We start from the raw sequence: 12,688 nt of genomic DNA, 5'->3' as shown, positions 1-12,688 counted from the left end.
CACTTTCATATGTCTTATTTACATTTGTCCATTTTGCCAATTCTTTAAATCTTAAAGCTCTGCGGTGACATCATTAGACTGGAACATATGACAGGTTTTACGCAATGACGTACCTTTGCATCTCTGTGGTGACTTGCAGCCGAGTTCCATCATTGTAGAAAAAATTTTGCACCTTTTTTTATATAAGGAAAATAAACAAGCTGGGAAACAGATCCATCATATAATCTTTTATCTTCGCCACTGGGAATTGACTTTTATGTGCAATTCTTCACAACAGTTATTCATGAATTAAATGACTGGTATTTGCCACCACCATGGATCAGATTTCACGATGTATGTTACAGTTCAGAGCATTTGTCTAAAAGAGATGTTAATGCCATCTGAAGAAAAACCCAAATCATTAGGTCAGCTAATATAGTGACATATGATCATCCAGTGAAATCATTAGAAGTATATGTGAAACTTTAGCAGCTAAACATCTGTACCATGAACACACAGGAGGAGTCAAATAGTAATCTGCTGCCATCTATGGAAAGGAAAAAAATTGAAATTGGAAAAAAAAATGGCACAATTGAACTCCCAGTTGACACAAACAAGTATGTTGTAAATTGGAGGAACTGTGGCCGCCCTCTCCGACTCCCCTCATTGGGTGTCTGGACCGGCTCGGTCCAGGGTACGGGAAAAGGACAGGGACATGATGAGACACGCAGCCGGGCAGCGCGTGGCAAGCACGGACAATACAGAGATGGACGGCACAGGTGCGGTGGGCACAAGATGGGCTCGCCACTGTAGAGGGAAACTCATTCATTCATATGGTCCTTTCCTCTTTTGGTTGGCTGTCTTTTTTTTTTTTTTTTTTTTAAGAAATTCATGCACTCAATCAATTTTCATTCTGTTGAAAAAATATATTGATTTCCCAAAATGCTGGATCTGTTGATATATTTTTATATTACATATGCTCACAGTAAGCATTAATGACACTGTAAATAATATGCAAATGAAATATATATTTGTATATATTAAGAGAATTCCTACATAAAAAGACGGCTATTAAAAGGGTTATTTTTTTTTTTTTTTTTTTTTTAAGAAATTCATGCACTCAATCAATTTTCATTCTGTTGAAAAAATATATTGATTTCCCAAAATGCTGGATCTGTTGATATATTTTTATATTACATATGCTCACAGTAAGCATTAATGACACTGTAAATAATATGCAAATGAAATATATATTTGTATATATTAAGAGAATTCCTACATAAAAAGACGGCTATTAAAAGGGTTATATTTAACAAATGGAAAAACTAAAATCAGGTAAACTGGCAATGAATAAACAAGCCCAAATAAACACTTGATTGCCATGAATGGGGCATGCAGGTTCGCTCACCAGCAGCACCAGTGCAGAGGCTCCAGGAGGATGCCAGGAGGACGGCCACCAAGGTGAGATGCTGCATGTTGGCGGAGGTGAAGGCAACGCAATGACTCGTTCGTGGTCGCATTGTTGCAGGGGGGTCTTATACTTATCCATCAGCATGCCACGCAGGAAATGGAGAGGCTGGCCCCGCCCTCTTCGACAGGCATCTTCCTTCCCATCAATGAACACCTCGGTGAGATTGTTGTTAAGTGATGCAATTAAGCGGCTGATAAGTGAGGTATGGAGTTAATTACCAATACGGCTATATTATACTTTCACAATGACTCCAAATAAAACTCAAGACAATTAATTTATGACAATGACAACAGCTACCTAGGGTGCCCTCATCGTGAATTATTAATCAAGTTTTATGAGTGCAGTGGATAAGTTCTTATTCAGAAAGGATAATGTACTGTACACTTAAAAAGCTGGGTTCATGCCGGTTATGTTTAAAGTTCTGTGTGTGTGTGTGTGTGTGTGTGTTCGGGGGCGACGCCGTGTAAATGCTTTCGTGCGGGGGAGATATTACAATACTGTACATAATTGCGTATCGCAGGGAGGGAGCCCTCCCTTTGTAATGTTCTTGGTAGTACAGAATGACTTTGCACGTTTGTGGACAGCGTGGACATGACTTCTGATAAGGAAGTTTACTCACTCAGGAACACTCGGGAGGATGAGAAATGAGGAATCATGCCATGACGTCTTGATTTGGTGAAGGTGCCCTGGCCACGTTCCAACACACAGGTGGCGCCAGTTTATGACACTACTGTGGAAAGGGCGTCATCTGGTGGGCAAAGAGAAAATTACACCCACTCCCAAAAGAAAGCCGGCGCGCTGTAGGCATACATTTTTTCAACAAAAGCAGGGATTATTTAATTCTATCCATGCTTTGTGACTCTACACAGCATACGAGTTTTACTTTTTGAATTAGAGTAGTGAAATTAAGTTTTCCACATTATTGTAATTTATTGAGATGCACTTTTGGTCACCATTCACAACATCAAGAGCACCTGCACAAACAAATACGAATGTAATCTTGCGGTGAGGGATGCATTGTTTATTGTGGTTATGTAACTGCACTATTCCTCACATAGAGAGCCGTTTAAATTATGTTGACATCAAAAGCAAAAATACCTTCTTGATGAAGGGCAGTTCTACACCACAGCAAACCACCAGCTTAATGAAAAAAAAAAACTGCATACTAGTATTGGTAATGCAGTATTTGATTCAGCTCTGGTCTTGCCAATGAGTGCATTTGAATTGGTAAAATGTATACAAGAGATGAGACATCACGACATACACTTTCATATGTCTTATTTACATTTGTCCATTTTGCCAATTCTTTAAATCTTAAAGCTCTGCGGTGACATCATTAGACTGGAACATATGACAGGTTTTACGCAATGACGTACCTTTGCATCTCTGTGGTGACTTGCAGCCGAGTTCCATCATTGTAGAAAAAATTTTGCACCTTTTTTTATATAAGGAAAATAAACAAGCTGGGAAACAGATCCATCATATAATCTTTTATCTTCGCCACTGGGAATTGACTTTTATGTGCAATTCTTCACAACAGTTATTCATGAATTAAATGACTGGTATTTGCCACCACCATGGATCAGATTTCACGATGTATGTTACAGTTCAGAGCATTTGTCTAAAAGAGATGTTAATGCCATCTGAAGAAAAACCCAAATCATTAGGTCAGCTAATATAGTGACATATGATCATCCAGTGAAATCATTAGAAGTATATGTGAAACTTTAGCAGCTAAACATCTGTACCATGAACACACAGGAGGAGTCAAATAGTAATCTGCTGCCATCTATGGAAAGGAAAAAAATTGAAATTGGAAAAAAAAATGGCACAATTGAACTCCCAGTTGACACAAACAAGTATGTTGTAAATTGGAGGAACTGTGGCCGCCCTCTCCGACTGAGCAAAAGAACTGTCAATCATTAGTTCAGTCTTTCTTCCTTGAAGTGCCAATCAGGAGGACAATGAGGCTTTTGGAGGGCCTTTCAGTCAGAGGTATGGCAGACCCTCTTGGAAAATTCTCAGTCATTTCCCAGAAATACCCTCAATGACTTTCTATAAGGACCTCACAGAATCATGCCGTGCCCCAAAACACACCCCAACACGCTTCAAATACCAACACACACAGACAGCGTCGCTTTAGTGTGCCTCGCGCAGAGCCTTCCAACACCAAAACGTAGCTGCAAGAGCGTCACTGAATATTCGGCCGCATTGACTGTGCATACACTGAATTCGAAAAACACAAATGAGACTCACCGAATGCACACACGCACGTGAGGTCAATCCAATTGCCCGTTTTACATTCAAAGATACAATGGCAAAGTTGACAGCAGATCTCTCCCTTTCGCTCAAGTTTGGTCTCAGGATTCCCTTCAATATACAACGACATTTACAGGTGCACAAAATAAGAATACAAAATTAGACTTTTAAATACAATAGCAGCAATTCTTTTTTTTTTTCCAAGCAGAAAGCCTCCAGTAGATCAGGTAAAGGCTTGGAGTTGCCGACCGATTGTCCCTCTCAAGTGTGACGACCGCAACTACATGGAGAGTGCAGGTTCTCGGTACTTACGGTGAGCTCAAAAAGGGGTACACCACAAGAGAGTGCCATCGTGCTGCAAGCCGAAATATCCTCTGTCCAGGAGGTTGTCCTGGGACATACCCTCATCCACTCCCCCGCCTCCTACCACCACAGTGCACCCCCATTTTCAGACACCATCTCCTCATCACCTCCCAAACACCATTGAAGCAAAGATCCACAGCCGGTTGGGGGCGACACCTCGTGAGTCCAAAAAAAGGACAAGACCCGACAGGAGACGCTCCCCTCAACTTGAAGCTGTGGCGATGGCCTTTTTGAACTGCTGGCTGCGGATCTCGCGGGTTCGGGACTCGAGGAGTTGGTCGTGGCAGGTGTTGCACACCAGTACCGGGTCGTACAGCTGCTGGTCCGGGATGGGGAGCTTGAGATGACAACAATCTTTACAGAACACGTTGCCGCAGTTCCTACAAAGAGGCGACAAAAAGTAGCTGTGTTTAATTTTATTTTTTGCAGTATAATGGTACCTTGATTTACGAGAGGGTAACACACTAAAAAAACATCAGTCATCATCAGATCACATTGGTCACCTCAAAATAAAAGTTGAATTTCAAACGGTTTAATTCATTAATCTGAAAGTTTGGTCTCTGACACAGGTCAAGGGTCTTGCAACAGGAAAATGACCCGAAACACATCGCTAAAAAAATACACTCAAGAATGGCTACTAGCAAAACATTGGACAACTGAACTGAAGAAGAGGCCTTCGATGAGCCCTGATTTAAATCCTACTGAATATCTGTGGAAGAAGATGAAACGTGGTTTGGAGAAAGCACCTTCGATAACTAGGGTAGTTTGCTCATTCAGAGTAAGCCAAAATACCCAAAGAGAGGTGCAGAAGTGATTTGGAAAGACAGATTGCCCCAAAAGTTCGTACACCAAAATATGCCGAGTGTATCATGACTTTTACCCAGGCCTGTTTCACCATTTAAAAAAAAATAATTCTGTGAAACCACAATTTAAAAAGCCACCTGATTTTTATTGGTTAATTTTCAGTGAATCCTTACTTTTGTCAGATTCAAGATGTTTCTGAGACGACTGTGGGGCTTTTCTGTCATCAACAGAGTGATACCGACAATTTTCTCCACGTGTATGTATCGGGAAAGACTTCGAAGGATGTTTAATATCTGGCACAAGCTTCCATACCCACCCTGCACCCTCTCTTACTGTAAAAGTCCCAACTGCGTTCCCCCAATGTAACAAAGGACGGCTTTTTCTTTTGGAGAAAACAGAGGACTCCTCCTTTTTCCGAGCCAAAGAAACCACTTAATCGGTTGAATAAGTATGCCACGACTTCCCGAGTTCCATGTAATAAGATCATCAAGAGAATAATTTCCTCTCAGTGGAAAGAGGAATTGGTCCAAAAATCTTGTTGCCAGTTTTTTAGCACAGAACGCAGAGCGCACACATTTTGTTTTTAGATGTTTTAACCAAATTTTAAAATGTGTGAGACCCTACACGAGGGAAAGAAATTGTCTTTTGTAGTATGTTGTGCAGTTGAGAAGACCAAAATAATAATAATAATAATAAGTTACAGGTACAATAATTTTTGTCCAGGATTGTTTCACATTTTTAAAAAATAATTGTGTGTGAACCACAATTCAAAAGCAATGTCTGCTAAATTTGAATTCATCGTTACTTTTGTCAGACTCAAGTTTATTCTGTAACCGCTGAGGGTTTTTCTTTTCCTCAACAGCGAGGTGCCAACAATGTCGACTATTTGTGTATGTGTCAGGAAAGACTTGCAGTCAAAGGCTGTTTATTGTTTGGCACAAGCTACGATACCTGCTTGTTGCTTCTCTTACTGTAAATATCCCCTAAGATAGCATTCCCTTATGTGACAAAGAACGGCTTACTCAGAGGCCCCTTCCTTTTTCCTAGCCAAAGAAAGCCCTTCATCAGCTCAATAAGTATTTCACTACTTCCCAGAGTTTCATGTAATGAATTCATAAAAAGAATACTTTCTGTAAATTGAAAGGCCGCTCCAACTAGTTGGCCCAAACATGTCCGTTGCCCGTTGTTTAGCATTTAACGCAGAGTACACGTGTAACATTTTAAAATATATCCCAACCATATTTGAAAATGAATGGGACCCCACATGTGAAGGAAAGAAATCGTCAAGTGTTTTCTTACTGCTCTTAGTTTGTTGTGGACTTGAGACGAAAATCATTTGATTGCAGTGAGTGGCTCAAAAGGTTGTGCAACAAAGAAATACATATGAATTAAGGGTGCCATCATTTAAGTCCAGGCCTGTTAAATCAGTCGGGATTTTAAAATAATTCTGTTGAACCACACTTCAAAAGCAATTGTCATTGCTTCATTTATTATTACTCTTGTCAGTTTATGACTGTGGATTTGGATTTTACTTTTGCGTCTGTAGCGTGGTTGCCGAGGCAACCTTTCAGTAAGCACTTCTGACTGAGGTTCAAATCTCAGCTCCAGCCAAGCAGTACCGAGCCTGCATGTCCTCCTCGTGTTTGTGTGGGTTTTTAAGACACCACAAGATGTCGACAAAGCACAATTGGCCGAAATGGGGAAAATTAACTCACTTCAACATAGTTCTTTGACACTAAGGTGCCACCAAAGAAAAGGTTTAATGGATTTAGCACAAAACAGCGAAAAGATTATTCCCCCCCCCCCCAGCAGATAGGGGAATACGTTTAAAATATAAAATCAAATCTGTGTTTTGATGAATACACAAATGCCAAACCGCAATTACATGGGGCTTTCATCTATTGAAGACTTAACTTATAAGGATAATGTCATTAGGCAGGGTCATTTTTCCTGTACTGAAAGAAAACAATTGAAACAAAAAAGGAAACCACACCACTGATTTTATCAGAGAACATATAGGGATTTGTTACGTACTTTTTTTTTTGTTGACAAGAAGTCATTTTTGTGTGCTTGTGTGAAAGGAAAAATAGCGAAGTCCCACCTGCAGTGGTGACGCCTCTTGGCTATCCAGAACTCACAGTCACAGTTGAAACAATGAGAGGCCATGTGGTCAGGCACCCACCTCGTGACCTACACACACATACATTTAGATGATTAGAGGGGACTTAAAAGCCATTACAGAGTGAAAGGTAGGTGAGAAAAGACATGAAAGTGTGGACTGAAATGGGTGCCGACCTCTGTGTCCTTGCTCTCCACTCGATCCCAGCTGCCCTCAGACAGTCGGTCTTCACTCTGGGTGGACAGAGAGTCTTCCTCGGGACTGTTGTCTGATTCCCGTAAACACGTCTGAAAGCGTAGCAAGACACAAAGGAGGTTTTCTTGAAACATTCACAAATAAGGGTGTCTGGCTCAAGTGCGAAGAGGAGGAAAAAAAACTAACGATATCGTCCTCGTAGTCGATGTCGGGCTCTGAGGGAGGGGTGCTGTATTGTTTGCTCTCCAGTCTCATCCGCAACTGTCGCACCTGCTGACGCAATACCTCTACTTCCTGTTTGTAGCCTGCCTCGATCTGACGCAGTCTTTGCTGCACGGCGTCCATGGGCACCGGCAGCCCGTCGTCGTCAAGGTACGCTGGAGTTTGGGGCGGGAGAGGGGAGCAGGAGAGGGAGGGCGAAGGGTATGATACGGCTGGCAGCTGGTGGCACACCAGTGAGCAGTTGTTGACCACAGGTGCATTCAGGCTGTTGAACCCTGCCACGCTTCTTGCTGCAGACGGCCATCCGGGCTGCACGGGGCTGCTGGGACAACAAAGAGCCTCCTTGCGGCAGCACTGGGAACCGCTGGCGAGGGCAAAGCCTTGCGAGCGGAGAAGCTTATAGGCAAGTCGGCGACTCTGGTAGGCGTTAGACTGCAGAGAGCGGCTGGCACCGCGAGCGGCACCGCCGCAAGCGGACTGCATTAGGCCCTGAACGCTCTCCCAATGGGGGCCCATAAGTGACATGTCTGAGAGCGGACTCTGGGAGATGAGATGGCGAGCGGCTCCCTGGATGCAGTCCATTGGAGATGCTGCAGCAGGTAACATTTGATCTCTTCCTTTGACAAGGTCTGTTACCCCCTCTTTGCGTGGCTCAGCTGACACATGCGCCCCTTGCTGCTCCTCATCCGCAAAATGATTCAGAGTAAGACCATTGCTCTGCGGGTGAGGCAGGGCGTGGGAAAGTTCTCCTTGATCTGTAAGAGTCTCAGTGGAGTCCTCCATGGGAACCAGTGGCTTTAGAAGCTTCAGAGTCATGAGGTCATCAGACTCCAAGAGGCAACTTTCCTGGCTGTCAAGCAGGGAGCCGAATAGGGTGGCTGCCGCTGGTATGGCGTCCTGGCTCAGTGGTAAGCACGGCTCTGATTTAGGAGTGGCCGGTGTGGTGCTCTCAGCAGTCTTACAGGGTCTCGGGGCCTCCAGCAAAGGGGTTGGAAGAGGGGGAGAGACAGTTGTGTGTGTAGAATCTTGCTGCAGGACAGGAGCAAGAAATGGAGTGTGAGCCTGCATAATGTCAGAAGCTAGGGGGACAGGAGGAAGCGGTAGGGGCTGAGTGGTGAGACACGGCTCCTCTGGTGCATCTTCGCCACATTCAGCACCTGAGCCATCTGATGGCTTGGTAGGACTCAGCTGTGGAATTTTCTCATCGCCATCGTCAGACGCCATCTCGTCAGAGCAGTCGTCTGCAGCTGTACTGTCAGGGGCGGGCGTGGCCTCCAAGGCAGGGCGATCCTCCTGGCAATGCTTATTAAGATTGGGATCACTGGATGTCCGTGTTAGGGGCATCCCATTCTCAAAAGTTGACAGAAGGTTGTCCATGGAGCGGGTCTTGGTAAGTCTAGAAATCGACATAATACATGGCTAAGTATACTTTTACTTTATATAGTTACTCAGTTACGACCATACTTCTTGTTCGTCATTTGACTGTTTCATATTTATGGCCAAGAAATGTTTTCAATACAAATACTTTACTACCTTAGCATAAGTTACTGACTGACTATGACATCTTACAATTTTGTTAAAAATTCGGTATATGTTGCCGCTGTAGGAAAAGAACTGCTGTAAGCTGGGAGCCCTCATATAACCAGAATCTCTTTCTTTATCATTTCTTAATTTATAGATGTTCATTGAGAATGTTTTCTAAGTTTGCATCCCAAGGAGAAACCACATTCATAGGGAGCCGAAAATGTTTTAGAAACTCTGCTTTCATAAATAACAGTGTGAAGGAAAATTGTGCAAGTAACATTGAATCCAAGAGGTGAAATTCGCATCAAAATGTACCTGTCAAGGGAACGGGAGCCAAGTTCATCCCCTGTGACACTCGGGGACAAGTAGAGTTCCATAGATTCGTCCACAGCAGTGCAAGGTGAGGAGGTGGGGAGGTAAACTGCTGTCCACAGTTGTAATGCACGCGTGTGACAGACAGGCTGCAGCACCTTCAAGTTAAACAATGAAAATAAACCACATTAAGACCAATAGGAGGCAGTATATCACCTTAAGAATCGACCACTGTGTAAGAAGCAAAGAAATGCTAACTTCTTTAGCATGTGCTGAAACTAGCTTTAAGTAAGTCTGTTCAATTGATCTAACTCCAAGAAGATTGTTTTTGTAAAGGCAGAATTGTAACAGCCTGAATGGATTGCCAGCTGAAAGTAGGTATTTTGTAGGCTGAATCGTAACACCTTTCGGGTACGCGCTAGTGTCTCAGTAAAATGGAAAAGAACATAAACAGAAGTGATTTTAGAAAGGTTCTGGTGTCCATTACAGAGAAAAAATTTAACAAAATTGTAAAAACTGACCATGTCATGGCTTGGGATGTAGAGAAAGTTCTGAAAGTTCTTGTTTCCTGCGCGAAGCAAGGACCAGACGGAGCAGGTGCGTTTGTAAATGTTCCTTGCCTCTCTCTCGCGAGCATTGTTACAAAGGAAGGTACCGTATAGACATGAGTACGTATGTTGCACCAACTTGACCTGCATAAAAAGACATAAGAAATAGAACCAAGAATTACACCTGCATGAGTGTGTTGTTAACACTGTACAAAATGTTCATGTCCTCTCAAAAAACGACAAGCAAGTTCTTTGTATATTAATGACAACAGACCATGATGAGAAAGGCAAAACGGCGCATGACGACCACCCACCAAGAAGGCCTCATTGAACTCAAACAGGCAGGGGAACTGTTTGAGCAGCTGGTGAACACAGTCAAGCCACTGCAGAAAGACGGGACACTGCTCGCTAACATCGTCAGCGTTCTCCTGGTGGCCACAGCGGTCCCCAAACTTGTGACCGTAGTCCAACCAATCAGTCTCGACAAGTAACTGGAAACCCTGTGGATTACATGGTTGTCAGTACATCATAATGTGGAGAAATGTAACAATCTATATCAGGGGTCACCGACATAATGACCATGTCACATATGTAGCCTGCAGGCCTGTTTGAAAAATAACTCACCAATAATGGAACATAATTTTCTAAAAATGTTGTCGAAGCAACCATCAGAAGATGTAAACACTTGCAGACATTTATGGAACTAAAGCCTCGCGTATTGACTAACTGCTTCCTAATTATTATGAGAAATCATGGATGGTGCACCGTCTTCACATATGTGTGTATAATTTGAGCAAATGTGTAATTTCAGAAGTGTATCATACGATTAACCTGGTAATCAGTACCCAAGAAGTAGCTCTCACTTTCAAAAGGGTTGCTGACCACTGATCTACATACACCACATGTCGTATTGTTTCAGTGGTCAAGGAGAAAAGTACACCGGGCAGACCATCACCTCAAGTGTTCTGTAGTAGGGATCCAAAAGGATTTTGGCCAGGGCAACAATCTGGGGTGTACGGTCCCATCCATCTGAACAGTGCACAAGGACAGGACGACCTTCTCTCTCCAGTGAGGAACACACCAGGGTGGCCGCTTTCAACATTACAGACAGGTGCTGCAGCCAACGGGTGCTTTCCAGAGCTGAAAGCCAGCTAGGAAAAAGAAGAGATGACTCACGTTAAGAGAAGAGACCCCTTAACCAACATATGGACTGTCACAAGTTAAACTCCCGGAGACAAGACATTGAATAGATGCGGCCAATCGGGTAAATTAGACCAGGGGTTGGCAAAAAATGACCCAGGGGCCACATATGGCCGTTTTTAATCATGCCCATAAGCATTAAATACTTCTGGCATTAATTTAGTTTTTCCAGCAAATTGGTTGATTACAATCTATCCCTTCATATATCGCATGGAAAAAGGGTTCGTATTTTAAAACTGGGTCATCAATAAAATATAACATAAGAGACAATTTTTTTTCCAAATGAACTCAGTTCAATAACAGATTGTACATAAATACGAAAAATAAGAATGCTATATTTTATTCAATAAAATTGCAAAAGTTTCCTCACATCTGTACTAGACTGACTTAAGGAGAAAGGCAGCACTGCTGCCCCTACGTAAAGTATATGGAAGCCCTCCTGCGTCATTCGATGCCAAAACAATCTCAGCAAGCTTGAATGAAAAACAATGCGACATCACAGTTTCATGTACACACCGCCACAAAAAGACTCAAGTGAACACTGTGGTAAACAGAAACACATGACAAATGGCTCCAATGTCTGAGTGACCAGACAGACAGCTGGCCCACTCAGCAGGAATGAGATTGGACCCGAGGCAGCCTCTCCATCTCTTGTGGTGGAGCTTTTCTATGGTGGGGGTGAGAGCAATTCATAAAGGGGGGAGGGAGAAGGGGGACACCGCAGCAGACACTCAAAGCAAAAGGTCAAACGGGTCGACTTACTTTCCTGGATCAGGTATCTGACTGCAGACTGTCCTCAAGGCTTGAAAACTGTTCCGGATGGCGTGGATGTTGGCCATTCCCATAAACATCACCTCACAGTTAGGGTAATACTCTGAACACAAACAATGATAATGTCACACACATGTATGTCGTGCATTTTTGTAAAGCATTCACCTTTCACAGATCTTCCCATTTTAGCGACAAGTCCTACATTCCATAGAGACAGCAGTTTACCGGAGTTCATAGTAGTTCATAGTTCAAGGTAAATAGGGTTTGTTTTATTGTACATGTATTTTTCTGTATTATGCTTTAGCACAGTCAAAAGTTATGGAGGGTCCCAAAAAAACAAAACACTTTGTCCCCTTTCTATGTACCCTACACCGCAGTGTAGGGTACATAAATGGCAGAGCGTCACACTGTGACACGACAGTCCTTTGAAGAGTTGACAAAAATCAAAAACAGCTGCCAGTATTGTGCAACAACGACCCTGATTAGAAGAACTCAAAACACGCCTTTTGCCATTTTGTCGTAAATAAACTTATTCAGAGAAAAACAGAACAACAGGAATTTCTGGGTGGCCCCATTGTTGCCATTTGTTTACTGTTATATTCCTTTTCCTTGTTTAATTTACTAGATGGTTACAGTGTGTTGCTATTTAAAACAAACACACAAGCCAGTTCGGGGTTTAGTATTGCAGAGCATACCAACACACACACTGAATTAACTACAATAAGTGGTGGAAAGTACAATTTGTTTCAAAATAAGTGCATGTATATTAGTGAACAAATACAGTAGAGCACATATGTCAAAGTGCCGGCCCGCGGGCCAAATCCGGCCCGCGAGAATGTTTTCAGTGGCCCCTGGAATGATATTGATTTATTATTAGAACCGGCCCGCGGACCGCAGCAAGCCGAGAGCCGGCAGATCTTT

The 12,688-nt window shown here is 42.9% G+C and overlaps 1 protein-coding gene across 3 annotated transcripts in view; it reads right to left on the bottom strand.

Moving 5' to 3' along the window:
• Positions 1-2,453: 2,453 nt before the first annotated feature.
• mtmr4 (myotubularin related protein 4) overlaps positions 2,454-12,688 on the bottom strand; it is a 28,708-nt gene continuing 18,473 nt past the window's right edge. For all 3 annotated transcript variants that reach the window (XM_019895135.1, XM_019895133.1, XM_019895134.1), the window contains 9 exons: positions 11,759-11,870; positions 10,752-10,947; positions 10,111-10,296; positions 9,770-9,940; positions 9,252-9,406; positions 7,377-8,808; positions 7,172-7,282; positions 6,978-7,066; positions 2,454-4,452 (listed from right to left, as the gene is read on the bottom strand). In XM_019895135.1, coding sequence (XP_019750694.1) covers positions 4,275-4,452; positions 6,978-7,066; positions 7,172-7,282; positions 7,377-8,808; positions 9,252-9,406; positions 9,770-9,940; positions 10,111-10,296; positions 10,752-10,947; positions 11,759-11,870 — 2,630 coding nt within the window. In that variant the 3' untranslated portion in view covers positions 2,454-4,274. The remainder of the gene's footprint in view (positions 4,453-6,977; positions 7,067-7,171; positions 7,283-7,376; positions 8,809-9,251; positions 9,407-9,769; positions 9,941-10,110; positions 10,297-10,751; positions 10,948-11,758; positions 11,871-12,688) is intronic.

The sequence above is a fragment of the Hippocampus comes genome, unplaced genomic scaffold (assembly GCF_001891065.2).
Source record: "Hippocampus comes isolate QL1 unplaced genomic scaffold, H_comes_QL1_v1.1 scaffold177, whole genome shotgun sequence".
NCBI lineage: Eukaryota > Metazoa > Chordata > Actinopteri > Syngnathiformes > Syngnathidae > Hippocampus > Hippocampus comes.
This window is presented reverse-complemented; position numbering and strand designations above follow the sequence as displayed.